The sequence below is a fragment of the Ovis aries genome, chromosome 1 (genome assembly GCF_016772045.2).
Source record: "Ovis aries strain OAR_USU_Benz2616 breed Rambouillet chromosome 1, ARS-UI_Ramb_v3.0, whole genome shotgun sequence".
Classification (NCBI taxonomy): domain Eukaryota; kingdom Metazoa; phylum Chordata; class Mammalia; order Artiodactyla; family Bovidae; genus Ovis; species Ovis aries.
In genome coordinates this window covers 58,635,654-58,656,062 of record NC_056054.1, presented here as the reverse complement: position 1 = coordinate 58,656,062, position 20,409 = coordinate 58,635,654, and the positions used below count along the sequence as shown (strand labels likewise).

At 31.9% G+C, this 20,409-nt stretch overlaps 1 protein-coding gene across 50 annotated transcripts in view; it reads right to left on the bottom strand.

Moving 5' to 3' along the window:
- ADGRL2 (adhesion G protein-coupled receptor L2) overlaps positions 1–20,409 on the bottom strand; it is a 314,635-nt gene that overhangs the window by 52,090 nt on the left and 242,136 nt on the right. For all 50 annotated transcript variants that reach the window (XM_060400389.1, XM_060400447.1, XM_060400359.1 and 47 more), the window contains one exon: positions 5,287–5,396. In XM_060400389.1, coding sequence (XP_060256372.1) covers positions 5,287–5,396 — 110 coding nt within the window. The remainder of the gene's footprint in view (positions 1–5,286; positions 5,397–20,409) is intronic.

The following is a 20,409-nucleotide window of genomic DNA, read 5'->3' as shown; positions in this document are numbered from 1 at the left end:
CCCCATCACCAGATTTAGTAGTCATATAATTTCAATGTAAACAGTCGACTTCTTTATGAGGTGCATTTATGAGATCCTGCTGATTGTATTTTAATGTCAGGAATGTTGTGGGGGAAGGGAAGGGAGGAGGTAACATCCATAAGGCACATAACAAGGAGCTGGGGTTCAAACTGTATACGTTATTTACCTTTTTGCTCCACTTCTATTTTAAGCATCGGAAGAAAAAAAAAGTGCAAGGAAAAAAGAAAAAAGATTAAAATAAATTGACTATTAGTCTAAGACTGAATTTGTAATAGATGCTAAATATAGGAAGAATAAGAGCTGCACTACTTTGGATAAAGAGAAACACACAACAGGAAAACCTAGCAGGAGAAAGATACTAAAGTTACATAAAAGAACATGGATCAATCATTTTAGTAGATTAAGGAGGCAATACAAATATGTTGGCATGTTGTTTCACTTAGTGTACCTGAATAAATAATGAAACTCTTCACTAATGTGTGGTATACAGACTCTTGCCTTTCCAAAGTCACTCAGCATTCTTACTAAGTTTTATTTTAAATAGGTATGCTACAGACACAACTGCATGCATAGATGTGTTATTTCCATTTATCTTATCACGTGAACTCATTATTAAGCTGACTAAAATTAGGTAAACATAACAACAAGGATATATGTTTATAAAATGGCAATTCAATTCTGAAGCTCAGGTCAAATGTAATGAATACTGATATTTTTACATTTTTCAAAGTTACATACGTAAGAAGAAATATATAATTATGCAGCTCAGTATGTTTCAATTTTTTCTATTAAATTTTCTGCTTCTAGAAAAAAACCATCTTAACTATAAAAAATTAGCCTCCTTTTCAGGAATATATAAGCCTCCCCCTTTATCCCAATAGTTATACTGAAGGGTGGGGTAAGATAATATACTTTTCCTCCCCACTATAATTAGTAACTTTACTTATTTACACATATATTTACTTTATATTATAAAATTCTCATTAAATTCTCTACATCACATTTCCCAAATTTGTAATACAAAATCTATTTTTAAAAAAAGTAAGCAAAATACATACAAGGAAAAAGCAAGCACAGTAGGCAAGGAGAAAAAGGAAGAAAGAATTATGGTTAGCTTATTATGACATTGTCTACCATCATCAATTTACACAAAAGCAAGCCAGCATGCAACAATCATACTGAGCATTCAAAGCAAATACCTTGATTTCCACAGACCCTATGAAAGGTAAATGCTTTCATAAAACAAACCTGATTAGTAGAGTTACAGGAGAAAAAAAATCCTCCCTTCAAGATATTTAAAGAAATAGATTATGCAGTTAGGAAGTATGCAATAGAATATCCTTGCTGGTAAACAATATTGAAATAATTATGAACTATAAAATATTAGTTTAGATTGTATGTAGGCTTTGAAGTATGTTGCCTGAATTTCATAAAGTGATCAGATTAATGTATGTGATTCCCCACTTCCCTTATTAAAATGCATTAGGGTGTGCCAATACTATAACTCCAAACGGGTACTCAAAGATACTGTAGTTGCACATTTCATTAAGATGCCTTAGCTTGATTAATTTTTCTTAAATTGTAATAATTCATCAAGATTAAATACTGACCTCCTGAAATACTTAGGGAAAAATGAGTTTTGTCACAGAAAACCTTCCACATTAAGAGACCTTGCCCCAATCCAACTTGGTCTTATTTAACCACTTTCAGGAAACATACTTGCTTTATTGATGAGTAAATCTGACTACATCCAGTAAAAATGAAATTCAGTGTTACTGCCGTGGAACAATTCTTTTCTTTATTAACCACTAGTCCTAAAATTACTGCTCAGTGAAGAGCAATATTATACCTGCTTAGAATCAATAATGGAAGGGGCGTGGTGGGAAAATAAGGATAAAAGAAATCATTAGTGGTGAATCTGCTCAGACTAACTCTATATACAGCTATATTCTTTCCTTTTAGGAAAGGATGATTTTACTCAAATAAATCAATTAAATGCAAAGAATGGAAATAATAAATTTAAAAATATGTTATGCATTTAAAACAGAAATGAAAACAAGTTCAATGAAGGATGTAGAAAGTATATTTTGTTTTCCATTAATTGAAAATGGCTGAGTTAGTTTTATTATTTGATACACTAAATTGACAGTGCAGTTACTATGCAAAATATTAAATAGGTAAGACTTCATTTATGATTTAACTGGTATCATTTATATAAAAATAAAATGGATATATATTATATATAAAATCTACAATTTTAATGAAAACTGAGAAGTAACATCCAAATGTAAAAGTAAAAATAAGTTAAAACTTTTCATGATTGATAAAGTGCAAAAAATATGGATATTTAAAACAAAAGGCCTCACATTATGATTTTTATAACCTAAAGGATATATAGCTCTGTCAAATTAGTCAAAATTTCATCAATCCATAAAAATACAATAAAATTAATGAAATTAGTATTTTTATCACAAATATATACTGTAACTTGTCTTAAGAGGCTGTAGGAATTAATTCATAACAATACATTTACTATGCTATAGAACAAACATAAACACATGACTCACTAACATCAGTGGAGGACATAGTTTTGAAGACAAGAAGTCGACCCAAACAAAACCTACATACTCTGTATCCGAAGTGACACACTATTTTATTCTGAATAATCTTATGTTTATTCATTAATAATGATACATCAATAGTAAAAGGTTTTTTACTCATCAAATAAAACATAGCTAAATTTATGGTATAATTTTTAAAACAATGATAATTTGAAATAAGAGGGTTCAAAAATCAAAACCAAATCATGCCTATGGGACATGGAAATTCTGATTTGATTATTCTCCTGTATCCATAGGATCCTTATGACTTGTTTTAAACACATATTCATTCAATTACTAATCAAATAAAATGCATGTGTCTGTCTATATACATACAAAGTAAAACAAACTACAGCATGTATAATGGACTCTGTTGCATAAATTTATTATAAAATTTTCAGAGATCATGGAAATTTTCTGAATTTTTGTTTTAAACTAAGAGAAAATAGTTTGGGATGGATATGTTCCTGAGGCATTTGCTCAGGATAGACAGTGGCATAAAGCCAGATGATAACAGACACATAATAAATGCTATTTGTTGGTGACAGTTTTATCAACTAAGCAAAGGGTAAAAGGAGTATGCAAACATTACAACATACTAAAACACTATGAAAACAAGGGAAAAGTGAAAGCTAGGAGATTAAAATAAAAGCAAGTATGAGAGATGATTATAACAGACAGAAGCATGAGGAAAACAAGGAGAGGAAAATGGGGAAAGAGATTGAGGAGATAACACAGACCCAAAATAAGATCAAAACTATCTAAAAAGATCATTGGCAGTGAAAGTCCTAGAATTTATAGTGTGTCACCACTGTACGGTATATAGGAAGTAGAATTACTTCAATTCTTTAGCAAGGAGTAGTTTCTACAAAGCCATAGACTTATTTCTGCTTCATGCAAATATCTAGAAAGGTAACAGCACATTGATTACTGTCTTTTTTTTTTTTTTTTTAAGGACAAACACTAAAAAGAACAAATACTTCTCTTGAGAATAGCTATTTGCAAGTTTGGTGCACAATGTACAACACTTCTGGAGAACTGAAAAAGTAAAATTTTGAAAGTTAGATGTTCCAGAAGATATCCACACTTTCCTTTCTTAAAAAGCACAGGAAATAACTTAAAAGTCTGAAAATAATATTTTCTTAACACTGTTCTTGATCTATAGACTAGGTTACAGGAACTGGCTCCAGAGAGACAATTCTTGGCAGTTCTGACTGATTCCACTGTGTGGGAATGGATGCTGTATTCCTTTTCTAACTTGAGGACAAAGACCATACTAAATTCACGCGAAAGTGACTTTATGGAACAAAATTTTGGTTAGCTCCAAAGAATACAATGTTCCTCTAGTGGCACAGGAGAATGATTATGTGAGCCACCAACACTACACACAAGAGAAATGATATAAAGATCAGTGCACTCAGTAGGCTTCCAATCCTACAAATGGTATAGAAAATACTGAAAACATAAAAAGCATCCATTTCACGGTAACACAGGAACACAGAGCAGGAATGAAAAGAAAAGATAATCTGTGTCTGGCCTTTAACTGATTCTCCACACAAAGGCAATTTATCAAAACTTCAGGCAGAGAAGAGAGACAGTGCCTTCACGGGATGTGTAAGAATGTATCACTACCATATTGGACATACTATAGTTATCTAAAATTGGCCCTTTGTTTTCAGAAATATTGATAGTTTAAGCATAGAAATCTAGTTTTTCAGGTTCTGGAAAAAGCAATTTAACTATTAGAGTCCATCGTTTTTTTAAGAAGGGAAGTCCTCCTAAAGTAAATCAATCAAATTTCTGCTAAAGAATTCTTAACTCAAATGCCTATGAATTAAGGTGACATGACACATATATACATATTTTTTAATTTAAAAAGTAAAGGTGATAAGAACAATACCAAACAAAATATATGTAATCTTATTAATCATCTAAAGTGCTTTTTCCTACTGAAAATACAGAATACAATTTCTAAGTATGAATTCTGAGGTTAGGAGGAAAACTACACAAAATTACACTATTAGCTGAAGCCTACTTATGAAGTTTCCAATTAAATTTTAAATATCCTGCTAAAGGATATTACTAAAAATGGAGGTTGAGAAATTAAAAATATGTGTTACATACTTGTTACATCTATTTTTTTTTTCCTTCTTGGTTAAGATTTTATCACCGAATCTGGTAAAGGACTGCTCCCTTAAGAACAAGGGACAAAAAGGAAAGCACTTGCTTCAGTTAACTGCAGTGGTAGCTTTTACCAGGCATTAAAGTTACCACAACAGCAGGTAGCCATTCAAGTAGCTTACTATTAAAACTGAAGTCAGTTCCTTCTTTAGAAAACTGTGAGCCAAACCAATTTGTCAGCAACTGGTATTGGGCAAAAGTACAGATTTCTATCAGCCCTATTGAATAGCTAATTCAAGTTTGTTTTCTGGAAAAACACTAGCCTTAAAAGCCAAACACTTAAGAACACAGACAGACACTTGGCCAGCTTCACACTATGGCTTCCTTCCACACTTCATGAAGCTAATTGGAGGCCCAAGTCTGTTAGTGCTCTGCATGCATAATAGTTTTGTAGGCCATAAACATATGCTTCTTTCACATGGGTCCTCTTTCAGCATCAATGAGAAATGCTGTAGAAAGTGAAAAATACAAACTTCATACTTACTGTAAGGGACACATTCATATTGGACCTCAAGATATTTGTATGTTCCGGGACATGGATCAGGAAATACATCTGACCCAGTAACTACTATACACTGTGTTCGATTGTTGCACCTGGAAAACAAAACAAAATCAAACTTGTGTAACAATAATGTATTTCTTTACTCTTAATAAAAAATATAATAGAGAGCTGATCCATATTGTCTTTAGGCAACTAGTACCATAACTTTTAAAAATTCAACTGATAATAGCTTACTGTAAAGAGTTACAAAAAGTCCTATTTTATTTATGCTGTCATACCTCTGTATCATGAGTCATAATAAATTTTAACTAGAAATAAAAAGAAAATCACTGATAGTTTTCTGTTATTTTAGTATACATTTTAATTGAAGTTTTTGACATGTTCAACATGTACTAAAAATAAAACTTACTTGGTTTCCTACTATATTTAAGAATTAAAATTGCACTAAAAATGATATTGAACTAGAAGAATGGAACTGAACAAAACATGGAGTCATAAATTGAACAATGTGGAAATAAATTTTGAAAACATATTAAAACAAAGGAAGAGCCAGGTTTTTAAGTTTATTCTCTAAATCAGGTTTCTGTGTTGTGTTCTATTACAGATACTAATATACTCTTGAATATCAGATACCAAGCCAATAGATTACACCTTCCATGCTTTTGGCCTACCTATACGATAGAATGCATTGAAAGCATTTAGCATAGTGCCTGGTACATACTGAGTGTCTAAGCATTGCATTATACTCACTATTTTCACAGATCAGTATACTTATATTTTCAACATATGACTATACAGTCACTCTTTCTATATTAGTACTCACTGAAATACAACATTAAAAAAAATGTCACTAACATGAGGCCTGGAATGCCCTATTTATTCCTATTGGCAGTATTTTCTTATTTTGTGTTGTCAATGATTCATTGTCATTGAGACTATTAGAATTAAGTTAGAATTCTAGGCAAGATGGTTATTTATTTAAGTTCTATGAATTTGTCCCAATGATCTTGTTATAAGCTATATAAAGGCAAGAACTATTTCTTTTAAATTTGACTTGATTACAACCCAATGGGATGTTTGCAGGGTTCTTACCATATTTTCTGTCAGTATATAAATTAGGAAGACAAAGCAAGCAGAACAATAGCATTTTAACAAAATTTACTTAATACGTTGAGTGTGAGACATTCCATAGTGCATTACTAGACTATAGAATTGGAGAAGGCAATGGCACCCCACTCCAGTCCTCTTGCCTGGAAAATCCCATGGACGGAGGAGCCTGGTGGGCTGCAGTCCATGGGGTCGCTAAGAGTCAGACACGACTGAGCAACTTCACTGTGACTTTTCACTTTCATGCATTGGAGAAGGAAATGGCAACCCACTCCAGTGTTCTTGCCTGGAGAATCCCAGGGACGGGGGAGCCTGGTGGGCTGCCGTCTATGGGGTCACACAGAGTCAGACACGACTGAAGTGACTTAGCAGCAGCAGACTACAGAATGGCAAATGAAGAATGAAAGCCTGGTTTTAAGCACAACTAATTCAAGTAAGGGGAAGGGGAACTGTGTCAGAGAGGAGTAGGTATCTAAGTCATGAACCTTAGAGCCACTTCAGCTCAAACCAGGTTAATTTTCCCCGCAGAGCAGCAAGACCTGAAAACTTCTATAGGATCAATTACGCAAATTTTATAGGTCAAGGTATAATAAAATGAACTTCAAGTGGATGCTTTAACTATTAAGTAAATTGTAACTAAAATCGCTTATACAAATATTAAACTAATGCACAAATCCCTTTATTCAGTACTTCTCTTAAATGGCTCAGTCATTTAAAGAAATTTGCCAGTGCTTCTCCATTTAGTGTAAATGAATTATTTTAACGTGACGCATGGAAAATTTTGATATCCTAAAATTTTAAATCACAAATGGATTTAAGATTTCTCAATAGATCAATGTCTATTATCTCAACTGGTTCATTTTCTTCTTAATTTCATAAGTGTTCATCACTTCTTTTAAAGTTTCTTGATCTCAGGAATTCTCAACCACTAACCTAGTCCCCATCAAAAACTAAAATCTTTAATTTCCTTGCTTGTACTTATTCATACCAGCAAAGATTCTCCCTTTATCTCATCCTCAAACTTTTCAAAAACAAAGAAATCTAAACTCCTGTGGGTTAGATACCCCTTTTATATACCCCATCTATATACATGTTATAACCACTTAACAAAGCTCTGCCATGTTTTAATATTTATAAAAATGGTCTTAATATTTATTCAAAATATATTCATGATAGAAATCTGATAAAATAACAATGTCACAATATGTTTGCAGGAAGTACATAAGAGATAAGTAGTCTTGCTTCTATTAATTTGTTTAAAAGATGATAAATACCATAAAATGAAAAATAATTGCTCATATTTACTTTTTCTGAATAACACTGCATTAGTCATTTGACCACAATTACAAGTTCAAATTAATGTCACAAGCAATTATAATAATTTATGTCAATCACATAATTTTTATTGTGCTTAATAATCACATTGCACAAGAGAGCAAAAAGTACTAATTTTAGGGCTAAGTGTTTAAGTAAAATTGAAAAGGTTAAGAAACTTAGTGGAGTTCCTACAAATACAGTTATATAGATTTCTAGAATTCACAGCCTCCTAAGATGTCAAAAGGTTTGATTTACATATCAGAAGTGTACGAAAATAATCTTGAGGGAAAAAAAAAAAGGAATATGGGTACTAAAATAGTAAAGGGTCAGAAAGAAGAGGAACTCAAAGGTGCAAGAATATCATATTTGCATATCAGTATCTTGATTGATGAGAAAGAAAACCTAAAATCTTAGAGGACCAAATGATGGAAATAAAAATACAGACTATGTACATTCTTTTATGAATGAAGCAAGTAGTCTTAAGCTTCCAAATACAAAAATTGTAAGGGAACAAGGGAAAAAGAAATACCCTATGTGAGCTGTTAGTACTAAGAAAAATCCAAAAATTCCTTCACCGTTATACTATTAGTAAGGCTGTAAAACTACAAACTGCTATTATTTAAGAAGACAGGGGAAAAGAAAGCAATTAGTTAGCCACAGAGGCAAAGTAAATTCCCACCAACTGCTCAGCTTCAAGTTTTCATTCTAATGAAAATAAAAAGTCACAACTAAGCCCAGAAAGGAAAGGCATTCAGCTGTTTGCATTCTCAGCCCTAAGAACATTTCCAGGCTTGAGTTTCTTCTCTCTCTTCCTCCAGAGAAAAAGATTTATCATAAAGGTATAGCTATATGAACAATGAAAGTATCTTTATATTTAGTAATACCATGGGGACTCATTCTGTTAAAAATTTATACTTTTCTTAAATGTGAAACATAAAAACTCCGTATAAATAAGAACAAGGCAGAAGAAGATAAACTGGGTTTTTTAAATAGGTGGACTTTAATTATGACTTGAAGGAAATGGAAATACTGTTCTCATAAAGAAACACTTCAGCTTATAAATAATCGAACTTATTTTATTAGATGTTTGTAAGGATACACAATGAGTTAGGACAGTTAAAGTACTGGTTCTCAAAATGTGGTTGTTAGACAAGGAGCATCAACTGGGATCTTGTTAGAAATTCATTCTCAGGTCCCACTAAAGACTAACAGGCTCAGAAACTCTGGAGGCTAGTACCCAGCAATCTGCTTTAACTAGCTCCACTGATGATTCTGATTTATGGGGACCACTGGGTTAGAGGCAGGTTTAGGTACCTTAGTAAAGACTAGATTATATATGGGAACACATGCTTTTGCTCTATAAATCTTAATAAAATACAAGTGACACAGAAAAGCCTTTAGTGATGAATATGATTTATGTAGCAAGTACACGGTACAGTTTACAATGTTAACGTATCTTCTGTTGCTAATTTTGATTATAAGAATCAAGGATCCCTTGATTCCTAACCTGAGAGGTCTCAGTAAGTACAAATTCTAAGTACATGTATATATCACATGTTGAGTCCATTTTCAACAACAGAGGGAAAATGTCATCTTTTCCTAGCTAATGACAATATGTAACACTAAACACACCTGGAAATAAAATTTTTGGTAATCTGTAAAAATATGTTATGTTTCGTAGACATAAGATGTCATTAAAAGTAACAAATCAAATCAAAACCCAATGAAACCACTGCAAATTTTTCTCTATTTAACCTCTGACTTATCTATTCAAACACATTTTAATAAAGTAGCTCAACTACGGGTAAACATATTATTAATTGTTTTTAGAAAGAACTCAAGGGACATAAAGGTAGTCCTTACAAAAATTTACCTTTAAGCAATTTCTTGGATATAACAAACATATGATTTAACATCATCAAATAAGTAAATGTAAAATTACATATATACTCAATCTCAAATTCTAAGCATATAATCATGTTTAATGTTCTAATGGCATTCCAAAAATTTCCCAGAGTTGGCATGTATAGGTAAAAGGCTACACACATCACTGGTTTAAAAGCGCCATTAAAAAAATCACCTATGTATTATTTCTATACATTATTTTAGGTTACAACTTTCTATCATATTAAATATTTCTTCCTCTAATTTTCAAACCTAAAATATATAAATAATGTAACACTCATCTTAGAACTCCATATGTAAGTAAAATAAATCTAATAATAAATACTTGGTAACATGATCAAGTTGAGATACCAGAATATAATTATTTCTGATACTAATATTCATTAAATTTACATTTTAATCATAAAACCCACCACACAGAAAATCCAAAATCCTGCTTTAAAGGCCATAGAGCTGCTTTAAATGGAGCAAAAACATCTGAATTTTAAAAATTATTTAGAAAATTATTCCTGTCTTTCTACTCTAGTGGGAAAAATTATATTCAAAAATAAAGCTAAATGTATATCTCAAAAGCTGAAGAAAATAAAACAAAAAGTTTTAGAGCTTAATGGTCTATTAGAATTTACTTTCCATGTACAATGGAGTACCAGTATACCTGCTTATTAGCAAAACTTAAGCGTATGATATTTAAAGTCACTGATATTGTCTAGGTTTGTGCACAGTATGTAAGAGAAAAATACTTTCAGGAATATCTAGAGTATCTTTTAACCATCACAATTAGCAGATGGTAAGAAGTTCAAAGTATTAAAAGTCTATTTTATTTTTAGAGGTAGTCAATGTTCTTAGGTTTCAAAATTAAATTCTAAGATATCTATAGTATTTTTTGAAATTAAGATAAATGTTGCCACGAAAAATGTGTAATTGATAAAAATGTCTTTTATAAATATGTATTATCATTAATTTACATACTAGTATATGGAAATTACTTAGAAATTATCAGCACAGATTAGCAGTTGTATTTTGAAGAAACATTATCTTTTTATTTTGCGGACAGTAGTGCTTCATCTCTAATGAAACATCAATAATGCAAACAAACTATTAATATGCTGCTTTCCTTAATCTTTTAAAACTGTAAATGAAAGAAGGAACAGTGCACACATTACATATTATAATCTGAAAATAAAGTATATAAAAATCATCAGCATACCATATCATTTGACTCTTTTCAGAAGCAAAATTATTTGCTAATTGGGGAGATTAGTGCTTAAAAGCAGAAGCTTTAGAATAAAATAGATTTGAGGTTTTAGTTTCAGCCCTGCTACTTACTTAACCTGAGTCCATAAGCAATGTACTAAACCTTTCAACCTTATCTTTCTTATCTGTAAACCATAATACCTCCTTTAGAAGTTTGTCATTAAGGTTAAATAGGATAATGTAAGCAAACCCTGTGCGGAATCCCTCAACAAATATGAATTACCAATAACAACAAAAATATCAATAATAAGACTAAGAACTCCTTTATATAAACTGGACATAGATTTGCAAACCTTAAAGGTACAGAACATCTTTTGTCCTTCCAGAGTATTTCCCATATGACTTCCTATGTATGGCTTTAAAAACAGGCTGAAGTAGTCAGCAAATTTGTTTCCTTTCCAACTCTAATTTTGAATTGTACAATGCCCAACAAATTGCTTTTACTCTTCTTTTGATTATCTTCTGATCATTATTACACTTTGCCAAGTGCAAAGTATGGAGATGAGATTCCATGTATAACCTATTGTGAGAGGTGTTTTAATCAATAGTCTTGTTCTGCTGATTAAGCAGGGGCTTCTGTTTTGGCAAGATAACATTAGTCTCTCCAGTCATGCTCCAAAAACCACTGGGAATCTTCCCCAGATCATTAGATATGCTACAATAAAGCTTTGGTACATTCTCTTTTCTTCCTTAAATTACTTCTTCACTGTTCCATCACTCCTGTTTCGATGGCACTGCATTATTACTGCATCTCCCCTGAAACTTGCTCTAGAGCTATGTCTCCAAGCCATACGATGCCATTTTCCATTGAAGCTTCTGCTTGAAAATATAAATTAAGAAAATTTCATTATCTCCTGCCAGGGGCTATTATTCACCACAGTTCTAAGGAAGATTAAAAATGCAAAATCTACCAACTTGAACAAATACTCCAGCATTCAATAGAAAAGCTCAGTGTATCATGACAGAAACTAAAAATTAGTGTTTGCTGAAATTTGGAGTCACCCTCTAGAATTAGACCAATTCTTTATTGAGAATGTATGTGTAGTGTAGATTGCTCCAATAATTTCAGTCTCTTAGTGACATCTGTTATTTTTTAATTCAATTATAAAATACGAGTAATAACAAGTCTGTTTCTTTCTTGAGATACCTTCTGGGAATGAAATAAATGCTTTCAAGGTACAAGGGTAACATGTGATGATATTTCTTTTCAAAGAGCCAAATATAAACACCACATTCACAGGGGTACTTTGGAAGAGTTCAAACCACATCCAAATGGGGAATCTGCACTTTTCTAACTAGACAGAATGCCTACAGTTGATACTATAAACCCATTCCCTAATTAACAGACTAAAAATGATATTCATTCTTGAGTCTCAATTACCAAAAATATTATCATATGTCAATAAGTAAATTTTATTATCTTCAAGCACACAAATTTTTAAAATTTACAAACGTTACTAGAGAGGACAGAAAAGTAAAATGAAAATAAAGAAAAAAGGTCACTGTCAAGCTATACATTTTTACTGGAGGTGATTATATGCCTGGCACATAATAACAATTCAGTAGTTGCTTTTGAATGAATAATGATGAATGGTTAATCTGATTATTGCTGCTTGTAAATAAAGTTATTAGAAAATAAATATCAAACATCTAATTCTGCTAAAATCAGCTGTACTTGCTTCTCAGAGAATTCTGTCAATTTGGATAGAGTTTTGTATCACAAAAGCCAATAATACAACACTAAGGAGACAGATCTAATTTAAAGGGTGGAGGAAAAAGTACCTTTTATCTTCCAAATAACTTTTGCATGCATTAACAATTCCAAATGATCAAGGAATGCAGTACTCTAGGCACTGGGACCCTGTCTTTCTGAGTCCATATTTACAGTATATTTTTTACACACATAGCAGATAACCTTAAAACATGAATAGTTAAGTTCCCAAATAAGTTTTCTCAAACAAAGCAATCAAATAAAGTGAGGGGATAAAAAGGTTATGATCTAAAATATAAGATTACAATGATGCTCACAGATAAAAGAGGGAAACTGAGTTGAATGTTAAATCAAGCCTTTTTTTAAACTGTATAATGAAATGCTCTTTTATCACCTAAACTTCCACTCTGAGCAGCTAAGGAAAGTGGGTCCTGCTTTCTTTAAATATTTATTAATGATGATTTGTGAGCCTAACTAATTGCTATATAAACATAACACTAGGAAGTTAAATGATGTGTAATTAATATGATAAAAAAGAAGTCTTCTAAAGTAATGTTCCCATTTGTCACATAACTATGTTCTCATAATTTATTTAATAATTTGTGTATTGTAGACGATTTCTATCCATCATATAGTATTTAATTCTTTAGGCATGTTAGGATGGTACACTCAAAGAATTATATATTGTGCTTTCTAAAGTGTTCTAAAATCTTTGAAATGAAACTGAATTATTGAAATGAAGTTGCTACCCTAATCTCTATGAAAATATATTTGAATACTGATACCTGCATGGATACATAATTTGGAAAAATAATATAATTTTATTCTATTCCTTTTTCTATATACTGGTATTTCCAAAAACTTAAAATATAGTCCTAATTTTTTAAAAATTGTGACTATGATTCAATCTTTGCAACTGTATTTGGAAAAAAGTATAGAAAAAGTCAATTTATTATTTAAATAACTATATGCAAAACTACAAATTATTTTTCTGGCCTATCAATTTTAAATATAAACCTATTTGAAAAAGTTTATCATATGTAACAAATATGTAATAATAGAAAATGAAAACAGTATCAGGTAACCTACAGAAAATCAACAAAAGCTTGATATAAAATCCTGTGTAGAATTATATCCAGAAGGTTGTCGTTCTAGTTTTTACTGTGTTGAAAACAGGGATAACATGAAACTGATACCTTCCATAATCATTCTGTATTAGGAATTAAAACCACAAGGTATGCATTCTTTAATATTTATAGTTAAACTTGCATCTCAGAAACTCAAAAACAACCCCTCAAAAATTCCACATTAATTACTAAAATAAGGTTTTTGAAATGGCAATGCTGATTTTCTAAAAACAACTCTCTATGTTTTAGGAACCTTTGAAATTCCTTGCAGTTTTTACTGGACCTTGGGGTCAGTTTAATGCAAATTAGCTGGACTCAGAGCCTTATTAATCCAGTACAAAATCTCTTGTTTGTAGAAATGCACATTCAACAAAAATGTACTTGCTTTTAATAGCAAAATAAGAAATATTTATTTACAAAGCATGCCACTGAGACTGGTTCATTCACAGGGTCACCAGGTCTAACTATTTAATGAAAAGAACAAGATAATTTAAGTGAGCATAAAAACTATAAATATTTGAAGTACTTTAGACATACTGCTTCTGAGTCCAAATTTTCAAGACCTTTGCTTTTAATAATTTAAAAAATTATTTAAATTTTATTAAAAAATTATTAAAACCTATATCAATTAAGAGCAATTATTTATAAAAATGTTAACCTACTATAGCTTGTACTTGCAGAAACTATCACATTTTTTTAACAAGGGAAATGGGAAATCACTATGGGATGACCTAGTTAGATTAAATTAGCAAGAAACTTGTTACCAGACCATAGAAAAGACACAGCATAATAAGACATGACCTTGTAGAGCCTTGGAGCCAATCTATGATGTTTTTCCTTTCTATAACCCTTGCTAATTATCTGCAAAGTTACAGACCCTTTTGTCATGGGTTATTTTTCCTCAAATTGTGAGGGGATTTTTGGTTTCTAAATATTTAATTAGTCTTGTTATGATATGAGAATCGTTGTACATTTCAAGCATTTTGATTTTCATACTCTATTCCTTCTAATTATCCTCAGATTTAGATTGGTCATCCAAAATCTTTGCCTTTTGTAATTATTTACTTCTTAAAGATCATTCCGTGAAGAAATATTTTCACCCTTATGGCTCTTCTTTTCCACAAATGGCTTTTCTGGTCTGTTAATTGCCCACTCAGAGGATTAGAGTTTGAAATAATGCAAAAGAACATGCAACTAAAAGGAGTTTTAGAGGGCAAATATGAGTAAACCAGATTTTTGTTGTTGTTGTTGCTATTTTAAATTCACCTTAAAGATAACACCCTTGGTTTAGATGTGATTTTGACAAACAGGAAAATTATGCCATAAATATTTTTTCTGTCTCCTAAGATGTATCATGAGATGTCATTTATTCAATATTATAACTCTGCATATAAAAGAAATTCATCCCTAGTCTAATTGACAGCTAATAAATTTCTTCTTTTACAGACCTCACTTTTATTACAGCACAGCAGCTAATGTTCACAGAATTCCTATGTAATCAAATGAAAGCACAGAAACAAATTCATAAGACTTTTGGTGGTGTGGCTTTTAAAAATGTACAATCTATGCAAAAGTTAAGTCAAAAAAATACATCTTTTTGTTAAAGTATTTAAAATTGACTCAGGAATTTTTCTTTTCATTTTTTATTAAAATGACTACATTCTGTATGTTCTCTTTATATATATATATATATATATATATATCAAGAGGCAAGAAAGCACTGCTGTTCTTTACCCAAAATGAATTCTTTCAGTAAGAAATCTTTCACAACTTTTAGTACATTCTTTCCTCATCAAACTTATTTTTCAGTTAAATGCACTTTTTATTACTTTTATTTTACAGTAATTTATTTTCCTCATGTAACTTATAAAGTTTATAAACAAGTATATAGAAATGTTTTGTGTAAAAGGGGGATGAAAAAGCAAAAGTGAGCAGTATCTTAATAATATGAACTGAACTGATACATTAACGCTGGAGGACAGGGAAATACATAGTGTTAATGGTCAACAAAGGGATAACTCTCAGAAAACAAAATGCTATGTGATTATTCTGCAAGTCATGAATCTTTTTTATTAATTATGTGGTCTAACTTAGTGCCTCATAAAAACCATAATCTTGTTATCCTTATGTTATTCTAATTTAAAAAGATGCATCTGAACTGAATTCTCACAGAAAACACTGTCTATACACTTTTTGAGCTATTTTTCCCTTATGGAAGAACCATTTGAAGAATCTTTTCTCTGAGGGTAGAGCATTTTTTGAACTGAGGACACCAGACTAACATTCTGAGCAACTCCTATATTCCAACTCACAGTGATGCCCTTAATGCAAGCCATAGAAGAAACGCACATTTGCAAGAAGCATCTGCTAAGGAAGAGGAAGAGAAGGCTAGCGCACAAACTATTCTGGCCAAACAGTATTCAATTCTTCCCCATTTACGCGAACCTGAAGCGATCTTTCTCTCCTTTCCCTATGGCAGTAACTGTCTATATAATTAATTTGGCAATTAATCATATTCTGTTTTGTGGCTCTATTCTGTATTTTGCATAAAATTGTTATTTAACTCACCAGTATTTTCCATGTTTAAAACTAAGCTGTAAACTCCTTATGTTTTTGTTTATATTCTTTTTCAAACACCCCCAAAGAGTGTCAGGCACTTCATTGTATCAGTTCTCATACCATGAATGCCTTCAGCTGTTTCTAGGACCCTAGTCTTATCTCCTCAGTTAGATGTTGTTAGGCTCTTTTAAATTCCTTGGAATGCCTAGTCCTATTTAGGGCAAAAAGTGCTCACTCAATAACTACTTCCTAAATTGGAATTCTCATTCCTCTACGTTTTACTGAGGGTTTTTTAATTGAAGGAACAACTGAAAATCTCCTGTTGGTACATACTAATGTCATTTACCTTAATAAAAACTGCAGAAATTTTGTAGAGATGTTTATTACCTAAGTATTCTGTAAGACAAGAGATGAAAAACAATAAAAATAAAAGCCTGGAACCACAGACTCATGGGATACTCAGCAGTAGAGCAGATGCAGAAGGCCAAAAACAATCCTTAATACCCATAATCTGAATATAAATAATCAATTCATCAGAGAATTATAAAGAGGTGGATACTCTGTGGTTCATACACTCTCAAAATTAATGGAGTCTCACCTAACCGATAAATATATGGCAATTTTCACTGGCTTACTTCTGATAAATCAGAACTAATCTTTAATCATGACAAAATATTCATAATCTAATCCTTTTATCAAATTGACTATCACTGCAGGAGTCTCCTGTGTTTGCACAATTAAAAACCCCATGTTAGCTGTATATAATAAGGCATTACATTTGATGCAAATCCTTTTCTATTGAAATAAGTGCCAAGCTGACAGCAGGAAGTAGCTGATAAGAAAGCAACAAGGCATTGCTGATGGCATTCTCGATAACTGAACACCTACCCATGAGCATTCAGTCTATAGTGTATTACCAAAAGTGCTCATTTTTTTAAAAAAAGCATAGATCAAGGCAAGTGCCCTCTGCTACATCTCAGTCACAAAGGCAAAAAATTATCTAAAATCAGATATATAAATGATAGATACCTAAACTGATAGAAAGGAAGAAAGGATGGAAGGGAGAAAAAGAAATTTTATATCCATTGGTGGTTCCAGTACTAGAAACAGTGATACAAGACATTATCTGCTGCTATACCCTAGTTACAGAATTACCTACAATTTTGAAAGCACAGTTATATTATACCACATCCAAACAATATCTAAGCAGCAGAAAATAAACATATGGATATGAAATTATGTTTTACCATTCTCTGTAAGTGAAACTTCGTTGTTCTCAGAGTCAGTATGAAGGGCTTAAAACCCTAGTGCTATTTTCTATATTACAGTTTAAAATTTTAAATATAATATTTTACATAACTATTTCTTAATTTTGAGAAATATATAAAGAACCCAATCTTTGAAAAATCCTTTCCTCTGTAGTCAAGAAGAGAATTCAGAATACCTCAAAGGAAGGAGAACATTAATAAGATGCAGTGTGGTCTAGAAAGTTTAAAAAAGTGAGGACAGAAGTTGCATAACTCCTTTAATAGACCTACTCAGTCCTCCCTCAACATTTTCCTGCCTCACTACATTGCACGTCACTTTCCTTTCTCTATCAGTTTTTAGAAATCTACCGTGCTATCTGAGAGATCTGGTATCAGAGTTATTTCTGTATGTATCTCATCTTCTTTACAGATGATAATATCTTGGAAGGGGGAGCATCTGCTTTAAGCATCTTTGAACCACATGGGTAGTACTGTGCTTTATTCTAAAATGTATTGACTTCATAAACGCCAGTGTGTACACTTAAACATATATATTCTTACCAATTGTTCCCAAATATCTTAGAGTGTTTGACACATTAGTTTGCCCACCACACTACTCAGTAATTATTTGGAAGCATAAATCAATGAATGAAAGATAATTTTCAGAAGTGAAGCATAGTTTTATAACCATATAAAACTCTGATTTACGTGGTTTGCGTAAGTTTCTAACAGTTGAAGGCAGAAGGCTTCCATTCCATGTAACATTCCTAGCCTAAATTAGCTTCATATCAGTAACTAAGTTCAGTTCATCATGAAAGCTCAGTTCATCATGACCTATTAAATGTTAGACTCAAGAGTTTTTAATACCACTAACACCATGTAGAGGCTTTGGGAGTACAGGGCTGTGTGCTGTGAAACAGCAATACTGCTCTTCTGAAAGCTAACATGCCTTCTCAGGCCACAGATATAAATAAGGTAAGCATATTCAATAATGAATGACCAGGAAAACACCTTTATCACTGCAGATTAAAGATATAATGTCTACCTAATTATATTGTACACATTAAAATCTACTGCTATTTTAAGATTTTAATGTCTTACAAAAAATACAGCTAAATACAAGATTATCTGTTAATCTGTATCTGAACTTGCACATTTTATAGCCAGTTTTAGAATTATTTTTATTTACAAAAAGTAGTCTAATATTTAAAATAGTATGCTCACACATAACATTACATATTTTGTTAGAAATAATAGTTTATTAAATATACTTGATGTCATTATTATGAAAAAGAAACACTGGAAGATCTTACTACTGCTCTTATCTCTGACCCTTTAGCTCTTCCATTTTAGCACCTTCATTAATGTCAAGATGCCATTAGAATGTCTGCCCACTTTTACATCTCTACATCCTGGACAAGAAAAAAAATCTTCTGGGTTCAATCAGTAATGCTTTCCTTTTGTATTCAACTAAAAGATAGAACAGCATCACACAGGTCAGAATATATTACCTTTGTTAAAGAAAAAGGACAAGATGACAAAAGATAAACTTTAGAATGTAAAATGCCATGTTTTAGATCTGAATTGGGCGTTTTTAAAATGTGCTTTAAACTGTTTTAGTTTTTAATTGTCAGATTTCTTTAATATCTGTAACCAGTACCACTGATAGGACTTGTTTTTATAATTAATATTACTACCTTTCTTAGGTTGGGTAACACGGGAAGCAGAATTTGAGCCACAGTCTCTGAGATGCTTATAATGCCCTCAGAACTATCAGTTAGGCCTTAAGTGAAGTAGGATTAGGTAGTCTGAGAAGTATAATTTGGCTGCAAATAAAGGCCTAGCAAATTCCTCGGGGTGGGAGCTCTGAGGTTGGGAGAGCTCTTCAGAAACGTGTTAAAAGGCAGCAAAAATCAGGAGACCAACCTTTGGCACTCTGGCATTCAGTGGACTTCCTCCAGGGAGAAGGATTTATGATCCTTTTAGCCCATGGCAGTTCCCGGGCAGGGACTCACTTTGAGCCCCTCCGCAGGCAACTCCCTTGGCAGCTGAGGGGGAAAATGGCCTGGTCTGAAGCGGGAATCTGCAGGGCATACCATTATATCCACTGCGATCCTATAATTGTAAAGAGTTTAATGAACTGTTTGCAAAACGGTTCTTTTACTACCACTTCTCATTTTCATGGTTTTTATTGTATTTTATCTTCTTGTACACACTGATATGTCAATCCTGTTTACTAAGCGATATTCAATGGGTTTCCTATGGAGCAATGAACCTTAACAGGCAGTTTTTAATTGGCCCACATAGGAAACCACATTACTATTAATTCCACAGCTACAGCATAAAATAAAACCATTGCTTCCCAAAGTCTAGAGCAATTAGACCTCTCGGCTATTTGGCTAACTCTGCTTCATGATACCCAATGCAGTTAATTATATTTTTTGATGTTAATAGTCTCTGTCAGTCTCAAGCATAACTTCTCTTTGATGAATATTTAAATTATATTTGAATAAAAATAATCTTGGTTACATTTCATATTCAGTAATCATCACAGCTTAATAAAGGTCTACTTGTCAAGGGTTGAAAGAAACAGAAATGCACATATAAAGGGTCTAAACCAATGCATTAGATAATATATTTGCAACGACCATAATCTATATCTTGACCCAACATACCTGATTATATACAGTTTTAAAAGGTATAGACTCACTAACACAATAACTTGCAGCTAGACTTTAAAAGTTACTTATAAACAGTCTTTCAGATTATATATACAGAATTCCATTAATTAACAATGATAATATCTTAGGACTGTTTTGTAAGATAATTTAATGTGTGGAATAAAATGAGAAAATTTTTAAATGTGATAGAAAATTTA